Source organism: Pseudopodoces humilis, chromosome 17 (genome assembly GCF_049639895.1).
Source record: "Pseudopodoces humilis isolate 2021_Gansu_Grassland_sample_001 chromosome 17, ASM4963989v1, whole genome shotgun sequence".
In the NCBI taxonomy this organism is placed as follows: Eukaryota; Metazoa; Chordata; class Aves; order Passeriformes; family Paridae; genus Pseudopodoces; species Pseudopodoces humilis.
In genome coordinates, this window is record NC_142216.1 from 1,467,437 (window position 1) to 1,486,262 (window position 18,826).

An 18,826-nucleotide genomic window follows, 5' to 3' on the forward strand; every position below is an offset into this window, starting at 1 on the left:
GGCAGAGCCTAAAGCAGCACAGCTAAAAGGTGTCAGCAGGTTAGGTTAGGCTAAACCTGCTGAACTCAGCTGTGAACCAGGCTCGTTTTGCTGGAGGTAAAGGTTGTTCTCTGCTTTCCAGGAGGAAGCTCCTGCGGGCATTCCCCACACCCGAGCGCTCTTTTACTCTGTTATTGGCACCAAGACAGAAATTGCAGCCTGTGCACGGAGGTCCCCTAAGGTAAAAGGCATCCTCAGGTAAAAGCTGAGCCATTCTGGGCCAGGAAAATATTTTCCATAACTCAAGGACACGTTTGCAGCCACAATGTCACAGGAGCTGCCCAGAACTGCCCTCACAGCTGCTCGCAGGTTTTTCTGGCTCTTACTGGCCATGACCTGAGCAAGCCACAGAACCTGGGATGGAACCACAGAATAAAGGGAAAGGACTCACAAGGACCATCAAAGTCCAGCTCCTGGCCCAAAATCCCACCATGGACATCCCTGGAGCGCTGTCCAAGCTCTCCTGGAGCTCTCGGGGCCGGGACCATTCCCTGGGGAGCCTGGGCAGTGCCAGCACCCTCTGGGGGAAGAACCTTTCCCAAAATCCAAGCCAAACCTCCCCTGGCCCAGCTTGATTTATCTGAAGGAACACCGACACACACGACAGTTATTTTGCAAGGCCAGGTATGCAGTACCAGGTGCTGTAACTACACCTATTGTAAAGTATGAGTAGCAGCAAACCCGGCCATTCCCGCAGCTCAGGAATTCAGGCCTGGCCCACAGGAGGGTGCTGCTCCCCGGCACATGGCACATCACCGTCCCCACACGCTGATCTTGGTTATTAATGCCACAACAAATGCCTGGGGCACAGCAATTGAGGGCTGGGACTCGCCACTCAAACACACAAAAAAAAACCAAAGAAAAACAAACAAACAAAAAAATTGGGCCTTTCTGTCCCAAATTTCCAGCTGCAGCATCCTCTGAAGCAGAGCAGTGGGTTTGTGTCTCCTCTGTGTCCTGGGCAGAGGATGGAGAACAGGCTGATCCCAGAGCCACAGGGTCAGGTTGGAGTCCTGGCTCTGCTGCTGTCCCCCAGGGCTGTGTAACAATTAATTATCAATTTAAAATTGATAATAAATGATGAATGATTGGTGTGTCCCCAGCAGGTCCCCGCTGACACAGAGCTGGAGGAGCAGGAGGGCTCTGCTCCACGATGGAGACATTGTAAAAGAACTGCCTGAAGCTCTGCCAGGGTGAAACAACCCCAGGGAGCAGCACAGCCTGGGGACAGCTCTGGGGAGAAGGATCCGGGGGTTCTGGGGGACGAGGAGCTGTCCCTGAGCCAGCAGAGTGTCCTGGAGGCCCTGAACACAGGGATGGGATCTCCTCCCTGGGGATATCCCTGTGCCCTGGGATGGCCCTGCTGGAGCAGGGGGGTGGCACCAGTGACCCTCTGGGGTCTCTTCTAACCTCACCCACCCTGGGATCAGGCATTTATGTGACAACAAAAACCACCAGAAATCTTGTATTTTAATTGTGCTGAAGAAACCCCAACAATCTCACCAGATTTAACAGAAAGTTCTCATGCTAACAAATCTCCAGTGACAAAAAGGAACACAGACAATTAAAAAAAAACAATGGATACAGCTCAGACAGGACAGGGCGAGCAGAGCCACCACCAGGCAGAGGATGGAGACAGAACTGATGGCAGGAGGTGAGACAACCTCTGACAAAAATCAAATTTTCCCTACAAACTCCTGGCTCTGTCAGCTCTGTCCCCACCCTGGCACAGGGTGACACAGCTCCCCCAGCACCCTGTGCTTCACCACCCACCTGGGGGGGCTTCACACCTTGGTTTTACTGCACAGACAAGTCACAGCAAAAAATAAAGTGATTTTTCTACACACTAGACAATTCCCCCACATTTTATTCCAACAATACATAAATTATTTTGTAAACACATCAGATCTGCTGACCAATGGGATCCAGTCCAGTCCTCAGGTCCTGTTTGGTTGAACTGATTCTCCAACAAACTCCAGGCACAGTTTGCCATTTTGTTCGTTCTGCAGATTATTCACAAATTATTCAGTATTTTCAATACTAAATTAATTTAATTTAAATTAATTAATTTACTAAATACTAAAATTATTCAGTATTTTCAATTATTCAAGAATCATAGCCCAGAACGTACCAAGAACATACTAGAGATACTCAGGAACACAAAACTAACGACTCACAGCATCGTGTGCTTGTCATAAAAAATGAGATTTTACCTCACCTTAATCATGTTACAATTGCATTTCAAACATACATAAAATTCACTTCTTTAAGTAAAAAAATCAGATATAAAAAAATTGGCCCCAACAACGAAATGTTTCCTATGTGGAATCTTTAAATCTTTTGGGAGCTGGACTAAGTGCTGTCAGAGCTGGGATTCAAATATTTAAGAAGTAGTTTTCCCTCAATGGAAATTTGGTTCTCCATCCAATGCTGAAATATTTGATTAATTTACCCATCAAAGAATATCAGTATGCCTTAGCTTATTGAATTTCTAGAGAATAAAATAGACAGGTACTAATTATGCTATGAACTAAATATATATTAACTATTTGCCATTTTACCCTTTGCTTTTAGCACTGCAATGATCTGGAAGGAAAAAAACGAAGCTCAGAATTATTTCCACTTCAGAACTGTACTGAAATTATAAAGATCAGGTTGGTTTTCACACGAGCAGCTGATCCTGCAAAGGCTTATAATGATGATGAGCCAGTGTCATTAATTGTTGGGATTTAACGAGGTCATTCCCAGTGCAAAGCCCGCACTAAAGCCAGGATTCCTCTGTGCCAGCAGGGAAGTGCAAATCCTTCTAGTGTGGAGAAACACACCAATATTGGAGTCCCACCACATCATCCTACCCTCAGCAGAACAAACTCAGTGACACAAATACAAAGCCCCAACGTGGCAAGAGCAGCACAGGAATATTTGCATCACAGCTTCATCAGATTAGCCATAAAAACCCCAAAAAGGAATTTAAAAATATCAATTACCTCAAGCATTTAATCACTTTTCCAAAGCAAGTGGGAAGAATAACCCAACCCACAATAGAAGATAATGTCCTGAAACAGATTTTTGCCTGAAGACTTCACCCCCAGCTGGGTTTAGGACTGAGTCCAGGCAGAGTTCACCAATCTCAGCTCAAGGCTCTGGGCATGGCTTAAACTCAGGATGTTTTCCTGCCTGCAGTTCTCAGCTCTGCTCCTCAGCCCCACCAGCAGAGGATTTGAACCTCTTGGCAAAAGCCAGCAGAAATAAGCAGAGACAAAAGGGTGGCTGAGATTTCTCCCAGGAGGGAGCACGTCCCAGCCAGGTGTGGACTGAGATGAAAATGAGACCAAAATAAATCACCAGAATCCCAGAAATCCCTGATTTCCACACAGGCAGCTCAGCACAGCGGCTCGTGCCACACTCACTGCTGAGAGGAATGAGGGATTTGTCTCCACAAATGAGCTGCTGGTAAATAAAACCAGCACCAAGAGATAAAAGAAATAATGGGAAGGATTCCACTGACTGATGAATGGAAAAAAATATATTTGCCTTTCCAAACAAACTGCAGGTTTGCTGGTAAATGAAATTGGATATTGAAAGATGAAAGAGACAATGGGGAAACACCATAAATTCCATAAGAATTAAAAATTAAGAGGGAGGGTTCTACATTAGAGGGGAATCTTAGGTGTCAGGCATTCTGGGGAGTCTGTGCCTCTCAAGTACCTCAGGCAGTGGGGAAAGAGAGAGGGACACGGCCGGGAAATTGGGATAAAAAGGAGATAAAAATTGGAGAGACCCCAGGGGAATGGTCCATGGCCTCTCCCTTTATTGGAATAAAGTTACAGGACTCCTCTGTCTCCTTTTTGGACATAAACCCCTGGTGTTTGTGGATTCATTTTCCTGACACTGGGGACAAATCACGACACCAAATCACAGTAATCCCATAATCAAGACACCCCCAGGTTCACCTGAGGCTCCTGGGCAGCACAAACAGCTCTGCCAGCCCCAAACCAGGCTGAGGCTATAGCAGAGCCCCCAGCCCTGCTTCTCCCAGAGGACTGGGGGGGTTTGGGGTTGTTTTACACTCACTTTACTGTTCAGGAGCTTTGGCTTTATCAAAAGATCATGAAAATGAAACACCAGCACACACAGCTCCTTCTGTTTACAGTCAATGTTCAGTGTCTTGAGGCAAAACTCAGCAGGATGCTCAGGAAGGTGGAGGGTGGTCCTGCAGCGTCTGGGAGCAAGGGGAGCTCCAGAGGCTCTGAGGAAATCAGCACCACAAAATCTCAGCTTTGCCAGTATAAAACCCAAAATAAGCCCACGGCAGGGCCTGTCCCTGCCTTGTGAAGTGGACTGAAAATGGTTTTAGTGTCAAAACACAAGTGAAACATTTCCTAGTGCCACTTCAGGAGGAAGTGACCCCGCTCAGCCACGAGTTAATTCAGCAGGAGAGTGCTCAGACACTGCCAGTACAGCTGAGACTCTGCTCATTTCCATAATGCTCTGCTGTTGTCATTAATGAACGTGCTAATGATCTCTCAATTCTTCATTTAGACTGCTAATTGCTGATTAGGACATTTGGGAATAGAGTTGAGCTGATTTATTCCAGCTTCCAGTCCGGCCTGGGGTTCTGAAGGTTGCACCTGGGGAGAACATCCCTGCTCCAGATTGATGAATAACCCAAACCAAATCGTTCTGAGGGTACCTCTTCCCTCAAGTTTACAAATTCAGGGGATGAGGGAAGGCACAGGAAGCAGAGAGTATGGCACATTTCCCCTTAAAAAACCTGGCACTGTTCATTTAAAGCAGCAGAAGGCAGGAGAGCCCTTCCCAGGCCAGCCCAGGAATTTCACAAGAGCATAAATGGAGATATTCAGCTGCTGCATCCATCAGACAGCAGCAAAGTAGATAAAAATATGGAATTCCTTTATAAAACAAATGCTTTAGAGGAAAGGTCTCCAATCAGTGATCCCAAATCCCTAAAGATAAAATTGGATTGCTTTAAAGGGTCCACAAACAAATGCAAGCAAAAAGTGCTGATTGTCAGTAGGCTCAAATGAGGTTCATGTCACTGCTAAAAAAAGGTTCCAGGCCTAAAAGAACAGGGCTGAAAGCCACTGTTCTAAGAAATTCCAGCCATAATAAGCTTTAATCTCCAGTTAATTCCCAAGAACTCCCTATTGCACTGAACTCTCTGGCAAATGACACTTATTTCAGTTCCCTTTTAGCCAGGGCAGCGTGCATTAATAAATACTTATTAATGCTATGACCCCTGGATGTTATTTTAAATAAGAACATTAAAAGTATTTCTTTTGGTTGCCTGGCTGCTTTTGCTGTTGTATTTTAATAGTTTCTTGTGTTTTGCTGGAAATGGAATTTGGAGGCTGCACAAACAGCACTGAGGTCAAATGCAACGTGCTCCAGGTAATCTTCAGCACATCTTTTAGATATAATCTAATTTAATTACCTGAAAAATCATTTTACAGCTGTTTTTTTATTGTGCTTTTATGTAAATAAATACCCAGGAGCCACAAATACACGTCCCACTAGTTGTGGGAAGTGGGTCCTTTTTGGAGTTAACATTGCTACTCCTCCCTTCCTGGCACAGGTAGGAATGGACTTGCAAAACCGTTTTTTAATGAAGAAAGGTTTGAAATTTGGTTAAGCAAACCTGTGCATGCTCAGAGGTGAAAAAAACCTCCACCCAGGCAGCAAGGAAAGAACATGGGAGAGAGGGAAAAAGGAAAGAATCACCCAGAGCAGTTTTCATTTAACTTTTGTCCCACTCCTGCCCTGAAGTCCAGCAGCTCCTTCCCTGTGTCCTGCCCAGGGCAAAGGGGTGAGAAGAAGCAGCTGCAGGAAGGCAGGAGCATTTGCAATAACAAATCAAACATCTGCAACAACAACGTGCTGTCCTTTCTCATCAGCACTTCCAGAGCTTCCAGCGCTGCTCTGCCCTCTGGCAAAACAGGAGTTAAAAATCAAAACCATTTCAAAACTGCATCGAGGCTTTTGCTCAAAGTTCCAGAGATTCTTTCTGGTCATGTGGACAAAGTGTTCTGCAAAGGGACTCCCCCAGGCCATGGCATCGCCATCCCTGTAGGACAAACCTTCCCACCCAGGAGAGGCAACTCTGCATAAAACGGGTTTGGTTAAAAACTGAAATACAACCGAAAAATAAAACCCTGCTCACTGTTTTTCTACAGCTCAGCCCAATCCTCTCTGGCAATGCCAAATCAGCGATTACAACTCCCCAAATTGCACAAAGGATCCTCAGGCCAGAATAAAAATTTTCAGGCAGGTGGTTACAAAGGAAAAATGCAGCAGAATTTGGGATTCATCTCCTTCATAAAGAAGCCTCAAGGCTGAGACAGAACCGTGGCACACTGAGGCTTCTTTCCTCACCAGTGCCAGTTCCAGGACATGGGTTGGGTGGATATCAGTGAGGTTCTCCTTTCCAAGCAGTGCTACAGCCCCCCTCAGCTCCCCCAGCACTTCTGTGCTGCTCTGCTCTCCTAAAAAATGCAGTCAGTTCAGTAAACACAAAAAGGACTCATCTTCCTGCTGCCTCATCCTTCTTTGAGGCTCCCAGAGTGAAGAGCTTTCACAGAAAGAAAAGAATAACTACTCAGAAAAAAAAATCCAACAACAACAAAACAGTTTAAACTCAAAATATCTATTAACTAAACATTTCACAATTCATAATGGATTTTACACCTTTTCTGACTTCTGACTCATTATTTTTGAATTATTAAGGATAAGAATGTTGTCTGTAAACAGCACCTTTCCCTTTTAAAAACTGACAAGCACCTGAAATTCAGATTGTAAACTCCTCTGGGAGGACAGCACCCTCTTCCAGGGATGTGTGCTGTATAGCTGGTATTCAGGAAAAGCTGTTCATCTCCCAGTTCTGCCTTCACAGTTGTCTTCTGCTGCTGTGAGGAAAGAGATCCTCTTCCTACCCTTGTATTTTAGCATGAAGAGCAGGCATTCTTTATTTCCACATAATTTAAAATCAAAATAAAAAGCTCTATTTACCCTGATCTGGTAAGAAAAAATAAGGTCCAGTGGTATGGACATGTTGGGGCAGATGTTGGATAATCTCTTTGTCCCTTTTCACTTTGGTGCCTGTGATTCCCTCGGCCTGGCATAAAAAACTGCCTAGAAGGGACTTTCTTTGGTTGAAATTAAAGAACTAGATATTTTCCATATCTAATGTTCACAATTCCAAAGAGCTCCTAAATATTAGGAAAACGGTTGACTGACCATAAGGATGAATCAGAAGAGTCTGAAGAGTCATCTATGAAAAAACAAAATGATTAAAATCAAGCTGGAGAAGCAGCATTTCCATAGGCACAGGCAGGTAAAGGCCTGTGGAGAAATGAGATAACCATGCCCTTGTGGCCTGGCTGAATTGTGCCAAAACCACTGGAGGTGAGAGGTGCTTTAAGATCTTTTCCTGCATGTTTGGATTTGATTTCTCTATCTGAAATTCAGGGAGGTTGCAAAATCAAGCACTGCCCGGTACAGACCAGAGCAAACAGTCCCTGGCAGGCATTGCTTGGCAAACACCAGGGTGTGGTGATGGAAAGCAATGCCAGAACGAGGGATGAGAAATGAGCTGCCTCATTCTTCAGCTGGACAGGAGGTCCAGACTACTCCAAAAATCCCACCCCATCCACAAGGACAGGGCTGCAAAGAAGACTTGATCACAGCTTAAGAGTGGAGCCGAGACACAGAAAGCTCCAGAGAGGAGACATGAGACGAACAGCCCCACGCAAAGTTAAGATTCGCAGGTTGGCCACAATCGGGTTAAGAACTTCATTCAGTACTTCCTATGGAGTCCCCACCCCTGGCAGGTAAACCCAGAGAGATTGCAGGGTGCCAACGTACTGGCACCACCCTGCCCTGCTCTCTGAGCACACACACATCACTGCACAGACACACAGACACTCAGTTTGCCCAGGCTTTGTCACAATCTCTCTTTCCCAGCTAGTTCTTCGCAGCACGGTGCCCCTGCGTGCCCAGGGCGAAGTCCACGGCCTGGTGCACGCTGTGGAAGAGCAGGTGGTCCTCCCCCTCTTTGAAGAGCTCTCCTCGGAGCAGGGAGCTCCTGACAGAAGGGTTGCACTGGGCCAGCAGCACATGGACATCGATGTCCCCGTAGTCCTTGCAGACCTCCTTAAGCGTGCGGATGCCAGCGGTGTCCAGGAACTGCACGGCGCAGCAGTCGATCACTATGGTGTGAAACCCCGCGGGATCCGACCCAAAATCCACGGGGATGCTGCTCTGGTTGTCCCCAGCCCCCGCCTCCTTCTCCCTGAGCATTTTTTTCTCTGCTTTCTTCTTGGCTGCCTTCACCCACACGGGGTTGACCCCAGTTTGCTTGTAGAGGGCAGATTTGAAGCACTCCTTGTTGATGTAGTAGAGGGGGGCTTCAAAGCGGAACACCACAACCCCAGGCTTGGTTTGCAGGTTCTTGTAGGCGGAGAGGGACTCGTAGGTCTCCGATTCAGCCACCCAGCCCAGCAGCGGCGCCTCTGGCCGCTGGGTCCGGAAGATCACGCAGAGCATGGAGAAGCAAACCCCCACCAGGAGCCCGATCTCGGTGCTGATGAGCGCCGTGGCTGCCATGGTGACCCCCCAGATCACCGTGTCCACCCTGCTCAGGTGCCACATCTTGGGCAGGTCCCTGAACTTGCGCAGGGCTCCGCGGAGGTTGACGATGGTTATGACGGCGAGGACGCATTTCTGCAGGGAGTAAAACAAAGGTGCGATCACGAGGAGGACCAGGAGGATCACCAAACTGGTCACCATGCCGGACATTTGCGTCCTACAGCCCGTGGACTCCTTGACCAGGGTCTTGGCGAGAGCCGCGCTGGTTGTGAAGCAGTGGAAGAAGGAGGGAATGATGTTGCAGAAGCCAATGGCGTACATCTCCTGGTTGGCCCTCACCGAGTATCCGTGCTTCTTGGCAAACATCTCCGAGAGGGACACGGTGATGGCAAAGCCAATGATGGCGACGGGGATGGCGTCCAACGCCACGCTGGGCAGCAGGCTCCAGTCTGGAGGGCGCGGCGGCAGAAACCCCGTGGGGATGTGCCCGGAAACGCTGGAGCCATAAGTCTCTCTCAGCTTCCCAAAGTGAGATGCCAGAGTGGCTGCCACAACCACAAAGAGTTCCACCGGAATCGGAGCCTTGAGCTTGGACTTGAAGCGCTCGTTAAGCTCTTTGGCTGGGATGAGCACCAGGAAGCACAAGAAGCTGGTGATGAGGTCACAGACGTTGGTCCTGTGGATGTTTCTGAAGATGTTGATCCAGGTGGTGATGAGGGAGCCAATGCCCCCGCTCCGAGGAATGTCCAGTCCCAGCAGATACTTGACCTGTGAGGTCAGGACAGTGATGGAGGCCCCTGTGACAAATCCACTCAGCAGCGAATCCGAGAGGTACACGGAGACAAAGCCCACTTGGAAGAAGCCCATGGCCACCTGGAAGGAGTCAACCACACACAACGTGTCAGGACACAAATCCCATAGGTTTTGTCAGCTGGAATAAAAGTCTCCAGTATTCAAACCAGGCTTTTTGGGGGTCTCCATCCCCTGAACAAATGTTTATTGTTTGCTCTGCTAATTACCCTGGTGGGGAAAAAGATAAAAAGAAAACACAGGAAAAGAAAACAAAACCCATATTTGAAATGCTGTCTGCTTTTGACATTTCCCTTTCAGTTTCTCTAAACTCTGTGAACTTTGCAAGGATCTGAAACTTTTCTGGTGGCCTTTGTCTGCCTTACACTGGAGTTCAGAACCTGCAATAAAACCACACTTTGTGGGATAATGACTGTCCTTTGCACTGCAGAAAGTTTGGTGCCTCTGACTCAGAAAGCCTGTGAGCTGCAAACTCCTCTGCTGCAGATCATATAAACACAGATCACTGGGAACTCCATGAGAACCTCAAAGAATTACTGAAGAGAAGGCAGGTTTGGGACCTGGACTGGCTGAAATCAGCTCACAACTCTCAAAAAGGCTCCCTTATAGCCTTGATAATTAATTCAAGGTTGTTCTAAGTGTAAAACATTCATAATAATTAGCTTGCCTAGTTAGGATGTATTAGCTGGTGTGAGAAGATTTGCTTGTTATGATTTGATTGTAAAGTTTCTGATATAAGGAATATGTGATTTTGGTTGAGAAAAATAAATTTGAGGGTGTTGGCCTGAAGAGAATATGCTTAAAGTTCAGAGGAACTGAAGATAAACTAATCTGATTTCTTCAGATAAAGGAACTTAATTGTATTTGTACTTGCAAAGAATATTAAGTGCAATCCAAAACTCCAAAACTGCACCCATCCCACAGGCATGAAAGATGAAACCCAAAATCCAGTGTAGCCTGGGATGCCCAGAATATTTCTGAAATAATTCAACATGAACTTGCAATACAAAAAGTTCCAGGTTGTGTCCAAAACCTGTGTTTTAAAGTACCACAAACATGTTTTGTTCCCCTCCCACACATTTTGATTGGTTGTCACCCTGGACAAATGAGAACAAATGAATGCAAACTCACAAACACAAATACCACAACTCTGCAGTCCTGCTAAAAATAATCCCATTCTGGTTAATGTACAAGACTCTAAAAACAAGGACACCTGCTTTAATTTAGGCAAGCAGTGTGTTCCACAAAAATAAGAGATATATAAATCTAAAAGATATTCTATCCTCTCAGTAGATTCCTTTCCATGCAAGAGTGTTGTTTTGGCTTCAAACGGGCAAACAGCAAAATTTTAAAAGCACATTTACAAATAAAAGGAAACTGGAGATACTTTTACCGTCCAAATTTTTCTTCATTAAAGGCAAATTATTCAAGATTATTATTAAATAAATAATAAATAATAAAGATTATTAAAGATTTAAATTATTAAATTATTAAAGATTGGAATTAGGAGCTGATGCACCATTTTGGCCCAATGAAATGGAGTCTAATGCAAAAAAAAATGAACAGAGCATCAGGCCACAGTGAAGAAGGTGGTGAGCAGACCTTGAGAGCTGGAGGTGCAGGTCCTTACAGTCCCCAAAAGGGAAACAATGGAGGCAAGAAAAGCTGTTAAAAAATGGGGAGCACTCCCCAAAAGAGAAGCAAAGAGAAGCAATGCAGGCAGGAAATGCTGCTAAAAACCAGGGAGAGCACCCAGAGGAGTTTCCTGCCCCAGGTGCAGATTGAGGATACGTGCAGGCAGGATGGGGACGCTCCCCTACAGAAGAATTTCAGCAAATGCACACCACAGCTGTGTGTCCAGCTCTCCTTACCTGGTAAACTCCAGAGATGAAGGTCAGGGTGGCAGCCACGGCCATGGCATAGCAGCTTTTGTCACAGAGCGGCTCCGGTGCTGTCCCGTTCCCGGTGCCGTTCCCGATCCCGGTGCCCATCCCGTGCCCTCCCGGGCCTGGCAGGGCACTGAGCACAGCTGGCTCCAGCTCATAGCCAGCTCTCTCTACTTCCCGATCCACCACCTGTCCCACCATCAGGCAAACCACCCCAAAGATGCTCACGGAGATGTGGCGGGAGGTGCCAAAGATGCAGTAAATGATGCAGGAGAAAAAGGAGGTGTAAAGGCCATAAATGGGCTCCAGGCCAGCCAAGAGAGAGTAGGCAATGGACTGTGGGACCAGCAGGACCCCCACGATCACACCAGACATGATATCCCCCAGGAGATACTCCCTGATTTTGTATTTAGGAAGCCACTGTAAGATGGGGAAAAACCCCAAAACACAATCTTTAATTTTGGCTGGGGTGCAGCTGCAAGTTTTCTTGGCTTTTTTAACCAGCAGAGCCTTCATGCTCCTCTTCTTCTCTTGGGGTTCCAGGAACATTCTGTGATGGAAACTGCACTTGGCATCATCTCCTTCTGGCCCTTCTGTCACTGCATGGATATTGTTGGCCTCTGTCATTGCTGCCGCCACCAGGACTCACTAAAAACACAAAGGAAGACCATTAAACCAAAAATGAATGTACAATGTGAGACTTGAACACAGCATTTATGAAGAGCAAGGGCTGAAACTCTCAGCTCAGCAGAGAGAAAGCCATTTCCAAGCAATCTGGGAACGAGCCTCCCCTCTGTATCCCTGAGAAGCAAGGAATGACCTTTCCCAGGAGGGAAGCTGATATCCTGTGGAACACACCTGCTGCTGGCAGTGCTGGGAAATGGACAGGAATGCAGCAGCACTGCCTTTCTGGGATGTTTCCTTGAGAAAAATCTCTGCCTGCAGCCTGTTCCACCTTGCAAAACCAGACAGAAGGTTTATTGTCTTGCCACAGCCACTCCAGATCAACTGCTGAAAATTAACTGCAAGTGGGGCATTTCCAGCAAAGCACAGCTCAGTCTACATCTCTTGTGGGTTGTTTTTTGTTTTGTTTTTTTAAAAGCAGTGATTTCTCCTGCCAAATACTAAAGGTTACTAAAGGTAAAGGTTTGTTACCTAAGAAGTGGCTTTTTTACAGCCAATGGCACACTGCAAAAAAAAAAAAAAAGCACTTCATACTTTTGAAAAGCCAGTTTTACAAGGAAAGTGCACCTGATCAAAATAATGGACACAAATGGAAAACATATTAATGGGCACAATGACAGGTAGGTGGGACACTTCTGCTGGAACTCGTACTCTAGTCCAAGCTGCCCACAGACAGTAAAACAGGGTAATTATACCAATAATTTAACATATTGCCTGACTGGGAAAGAGCAAAGTCTTGATGAGACAAACCCTAATGAAACTTGAGCATGACTGCCAGCACTCACACAGCTCTCCCACCTTCAGAAAACATCCAGAATTCTCCAGAAACTCCTTAAGCCCCAATAGCTGGTCCCAGCAGTACAGAGAGGCCATTTCAGCCAGAAACTCACTGGTGTGGGGTGAGACCCAGCAAGAGAACCCTGAGGAGTGTCACTGCCAGGCTCTGCAGTCCCAGGGTGCCAGTGACAGCACGGATTTGATGTGCTGCTCACGTCTGCTCTGTGCAGTGCAAACATCAGCCAGGCTGCTGTCCATGGAATTCAGCTCTCTGCTGAATTAATTGCCCAATTAATTGTCCAACTGTCCTGAATTAATTGTACCAATTAATAAATTGCTACTGCAACTGGCAGTGCTAAGGATGCCACCAAGGCCTCCACTAACCCATGTCCTCAAGTGCCACATTTACAAGTCTTTTAAATCCCTCCAGGGATGGGGATTCCGGCACTTCCCTGGGGAGCTGTGCTGGGGCTGGACAGCCCCATTGGTACAGAAATATTTCCTAATTAAAACACTCACTGCTCCCATCCCTGCAGTGTGAGTTTCCCAAAATAATTATGGGAGAGAAAAGTGACTCTGTGTGGTGCCTACTGCCTTAGGACAGCCTGAGCCCACAAAAGTAGAACCAGCTACAGGACTTAATATTTAGAATGGCTTCTTCAGACTTCTAGAACCAACTAGAAAGTAATTCCACCCAGCTAATCCAACTGTCCCACCTCACACCATGTCCCTGAAGCTGCAGACATACCTAAAACCAACACAGATGCTGACAGAAGATACCAGGGAGGAGTTTGTGTTTTATCTCTTGCTCCATGCTGGGACTCCCAAAGGTGTTTCCATTCACCACAGACCCAGACAGGGAGCGTCTCTTTGGTGGGTGAGCTCCTGCAGCCTCCCAAACCATGGACAGAGAGGAGCCTTTCAAACACAGACCCCAAACCATGGACAGAGAGGAGCCTTTCAAACACAGACCCCAAACCATGGACAGCCTGAAGGCAGCAGCAGGGGTGGATTTTCTGTGTGATGGGGGCTGTATCTCCCCTGCTGTAATACCCCAGGATCACTGAGGTTTGAAAAGCCCTCCCAGCCCATCGAGTCCAAGCTGTGCTCAAGGCCCACCTTGTCCCCAGCCCAGAGCACCAAGTGCCACCTCCAGAGTCACGTGAAGGATCAGGATCTTTAAATGAAGAAACTGCACTGTGAGAAGGGATGTGCTCACAGTGATCACACTTGGAGGAGACCCCCAGCCCTACCCTGCAGGTTCACAATCTCAGCTCCCTGTACAGCTCTGCAAAGTGGGCTCAGGGGTGATTTACAGCCCTCACAACCCCCCTAAATACACAGTGAGAATCGAGGGAGAATTACAAAAGCCTATGTCAGCTCCACTTTGCAAAAGCACATTTTGGAGCTGTATTTGCTCAAGAAATTTTATTTGTTTTACCAGCACAGAGTCACAGATCAAAAGGCTTCTCACCCACCCAAAGCTCAGCAAATCAACACTGTAAAAGCTGAGGAGAAAAAAAATCAACCCAGACTGCTTTTTATGTGTAGCAATGAGTTTGTTTTCTGAGATTTAAGTAAAGATTTCAGTAGGGAAAATCCTTCTGATTCCTTCTGCTCCTCCTCCAGGACTTGCAAGCAGCTCACTCAAACCTGGGAATTTTCTTAGATGTGCCAACACAAACCCCAGACAGCTCAGTTTGGGGCTGCTGTAAAACATCTGCATGGGAGGGGGTGCCTGGGTTTCAGCACTGTCCAGACAGTAGGAAAATGTTCTAATGAAAAACCTTTTTGGCTCCAGAACTCTGAGCACATACTGGGTCTTTGTGCTGACTTGCATGACAGCTTTCTCTCCATGGAATGAAAAGGACCTTTCACCATACAGTCCGTGCCTCTTGGTATGTCAGGATAGTAGGAAATGACACAATTTCCAACACTCATTTCACCCTTTTCTGCCTCAAATGCTGCCCTGTATTAATTTTGTAACCGTTAGCCCAGTCTTGTCTAATAAAACTGGATTTTGTTCTTAAACATTAAAAAACCCAACCCTGAGGAAACCTCTTTGGTTCATGCTTTGGACACTGAAGGACATTCTGTACATTTAACTTGAATAAGGAGCTGCTGTGTTTTTTTTCTGAAAGCTGCTATTTACACACAACCTAGAATTCACTTTTTTTCTCTCCTTTTGGCCTTTCAGGGGGTGTCTCCTTGCCACAAACTTTGCTTAAGATAAAAAAACTCCAAGACAGAACTGAGGAAATTTCCAGTATCTGTTATCAACTGACTGACATAAAATAAAGATACAGGGAGGTCCTGCAGTCTCTAAAAGGCATCAGACCTCCAGACTATTTCTGGAGCCCATCTGGGCCCTTTTTTCTGATCCCATGATGTGGCAGCATCTGCCTGGCTTCTGTTTTTGGGGGAGCACTACCTGCAGCCCAGGGCTGCCTTGGACTTTGTTTGTCTGTGGCAGACCAGAGTCACCTTGAGAGTAAGAGAAAAATGGATTGTGAAACTCACCTGCTGAAATAACTACTACAAGGTGAAACTTCAGATGTGAGCATTTCAGAGTAGAAACCAAAACAAAAGTATCCTTTTTACAACAGCCATCTCAGTTTTCCTTATTTAAATTATCACTGTATGTGATCACCCCCCTGCCTCATGTACCCCTTGCTGGACAGGAGAGTTTACATGCATAATCTAATGCATAAATCCATAATCTAAAAAGACATGAACAATTTCTGGAGAATTATAAAGGAGAAACAGGTGAATCAGAAATCCAAGTTCCACACAAACTGAACCAGTAAGAATACAACAGGAAAGCATATCACAGCATTTTGACAACTAAATCTTTGACCTTTCTCTTGTTGGACAACGGCCTTTCTCAAATAATGTCTTTACTGTTGTGGAGCAACAAGGAAATTCAATATTACCATGATAACACCCAGATAAGGACTGGAACAACACTGCTTGCATCTTGAAATTTGACATAATCATTCATATCCTCCAGCAAAACATGCAAGCCACAAACATTTCCTTCCACAAAGGACTGCAAATAACATGAATAATGAAAACCACGTTTAAGGAACACATGTGGAAATACAGCCGCCTCACTTTTGGCACCGTAACCAGCAGATATCCACTCATGCAGGAAAACCTGCAAAGCCGGACAATAAAAGCTCACTTTTGTGAAATGTGGTGTTTGCTCCTGAACATGGGATCTTCTGTTAGCAGGGAACACTGAGGAGCTGCCTCGGGCAGTGAGGATGGGCTGAGGAAAAGCTGCCCAAAGGAATTTCCTCAGGCAGCAGCTGCCCATGGAAAACCACCGGATAATGCAACTGCGCTGGTTGTTGTGTGTTAATTGATGAAATTAATAAAATCCTGCAAGAAGAACCCCGCACGCTGTGTAGCTCCTGGAACTGCGGGGTTTTGCTGAGCGCTTTGGAAGCCAAACCCAACATTTCGGCTCCCGGCAGAGCGAAAGGGAAGCGAGAGCAACAATTGAGCTTTTAATTCACTTTCACCCTCGGGCTCCCGCTGCCTTCCAACCCAGCTTCCTGATGGATTCCATGCGCATTTTCCTCTCCTCCCGCTCGTCCCGGGAGGCTCCGAGCCGGCCCCCGCTGTCCCCCTGCCCAAGGCCCCCTTCCCTCAGCACTCACCGCCCGCGGCTCCCCGGGGACCCGGGGACGGCTGGCACCGACGGACACACGGACTTACAGACAGACGGAGGGACAGATGGAGGGACAGACAGACACACGGAGGGACAGACAGACAGACAGACACACGGAGGGCCCGCCCGCCCGCGGGGCCTGGCAGCACCGCCCCGCTCCGGGCAGGGAGGGCCGGGCAGGGCCTCGCCTCTTCCACCCCTCCCCGGCCCGCTCACTTCCGAAGGGATCCCGGGTTAAGTGAGGCCCGGGAGAGGCTGCTCTTGGTCCTTTAGTTTGCACTTAACCCTTTTAAATTGAAAGTATGAATTGATGACGTGAGGCGAAGTGAAGTTAAACTTCGTGCGGGTGGGGAAGCGCCACACACTCTGGCCCCCCTGCTCTGGGGTACCACTGGGGTTTATTAAAAAGATGGGAAGGGTGAAGGATCCTTGGCAATGTGGGTATTAAAAATCCCAGGTTTCTCTTAAACGCTTTGCTCTTATTTCTGGGCTGGAGGTTCAAGGTCGGAGGGGCCAAGCCCAGCCCTGTCTGCCTTCCCTTCCCGGTTGCACAGAAAAGCAGATGTTTCTCCTGAAGTAAAACATTGCCCAATATTTGCATTCCAGGTGGAACCTTGAGCCTTCAAAAAACCCCATCAATACCCTGGTGCAGCAAACGAAGCCAACTTCAAGCCTGCAGAATTCATGCTCTTGTCTTTCAGTGTTAAGCAAATGCTGTAAATCTTACTGTAGAAATACTGGATATTTCCATAGGAAACATTTCCCTTCTCCACAAGGGTTTATTAGATGTCATGGTAACCAGAAAAGACAATTGCAATGGAAATAGAAGAGCTCCCTCCCTCTCCCCTGACTGTCCATTGTCAAAAACATCAGTGACTGGCTTCCCAATCCCTTTAGGGACTTCCAAGGGAGTTTTAATTGAGTTTGAAGTATATGGTGACGCCAAGACAACCAGAACAAATCCTTGGGAGGAGCGACATCTATGACAAAAGCATTCAAAGCCTTTTGTGTAGGGACTCTGCAGAATCCTAATAAAAAATCACAAAGCAAATCAATGGATGTTCCAGTGTTTTCATTCTTGTTCTAGAAGCACAGGCTGTGGTAAAAACTTGGGCCATCCAACACATCATGTCTTTGTGGAAGAAACAGGGAAATAGTATCTTCTTGGAATGTGATATTAAAAGAAAAAAAAAGCATTATTATTTTTCTGGACCTAAAAAAAAATGCAGGCTTTTTTTCATCTTGCTTTTAGACTGATTTTCTAAAAAAAAATGGGTGGAAAAAATCCAAGCAATTATTTAAGATAATTAAATCATTTCACTTCCAACTGCTTTCCTCTTCTCGAGGTATATTAAGCTTTATGGTTAATATATTTCTGTGCTGAGGGAACCTTTGGCCTTGGAGAAATGTGCCTCTGGGGCTCCTCACGCTCCAGAATCTCCTGCCAAGGAGCTGGGGTTTGCTGACACACAAATGCCAGCGTGTGCCATCTGCCCATCCCATTCAGCCTGCCTGGCAAACCTGCTGCTTCTCCAGATCACCACATCGTCTTTGGAACATCAAATCTCCACAGACTGCAAAATAACACTGGAAATTGCTTTGTTCCACTGAGCAGGTACTCCTGGGCAGCCCTGCTGTGCCCTGGTGCCACCTGGCACATTGCTCTGCAGGCTCCTATGATGGTGTTATCAGCCCTCTGTCCACAAACCCCACAGGCAGTGGCTCTCCCTGGCTCTTCCCAGTGTTTCCCAGGCTCCCAGCTCAGCATTATCACTCAGCAGATAAAGGCAGCCTATGATTTCCCCCAGCTCTCAGCTGCTTTGTGCCACCTGCCCCCCTGCCTTGTGTAAGGAGCCTCCTGCCTTCAGTCCTGTCCTCCTGGCACCTCCCTGCCCAGTGCCCTGGTCCTGCTGGCACAGCTCCGTGGAAGGGTGGCTGGGTTATGCTGAAAGTGGTTAAAAATGAGTTATTTTCTCTCCTTGCCCTTCCCTCCCTCTACAGCTCTCAGTGCACTGAGATTCAGGCCTGAATTTGCACATTGTTACATCAAGTTTGGAGATGCAGAAGATGGAACTGTCTGGTTCTCACCTGTGAGTTCTATCAGAGCTGGGGCAAACCTTCCTCCCCAGCCTGACCTGCTGGGCTTCATTAACAAAGCCCTCATTAATGTCACACTCAGGTCTATGTGTGGCAGGTCTGACTTATTAGAAAACCCATAAGACTAAGTAACAGAAAGAGGCCCATCCTAATGCTTGAAGTGCATTTAATTTAATTCACTCACATCATTCATTGCTTGGCAAAACCAAAAAAAGAGGAGCTAAAATGAGCTGCTTTTAAAGGCTTCCATCAA

The 18,826-nt window shown here is 46.8% G+C and overlaps 1 protein-coding gene across 1 annotated transcript; it reads right to left on the reverse strand.

Annotated features, from left to right (window-relative positions):
* Positions 1-1,492: 1,492 nt before the first annotated feature.
* Positions 1,493-16,618, reverse strand: SLC26A2 (solute carrier family 26 member 2). The gene is made up of 3 exons (XM_005523790.3): positions 16,466-16,618; positions 11,325-11,987; positions 1,493-9,516 (listed from the first exon to the last, which is right to left on the reverse strand). Exons 2-3 carry the CDS (start codon positions 11,964-11,966, stop codon positions 8,020-8,022), a joined length of 2,139 nt encoding a protein of 712 aa, XP_005523847.2. The 5' UTR covers positions 11,967-11,987; positions 16,466-16,618; the 3' UTR covers positions 1,493-8,019.
* Between the last annotated feature and the right edge of the window lie 2,208 nt (positions 16,619-18,826).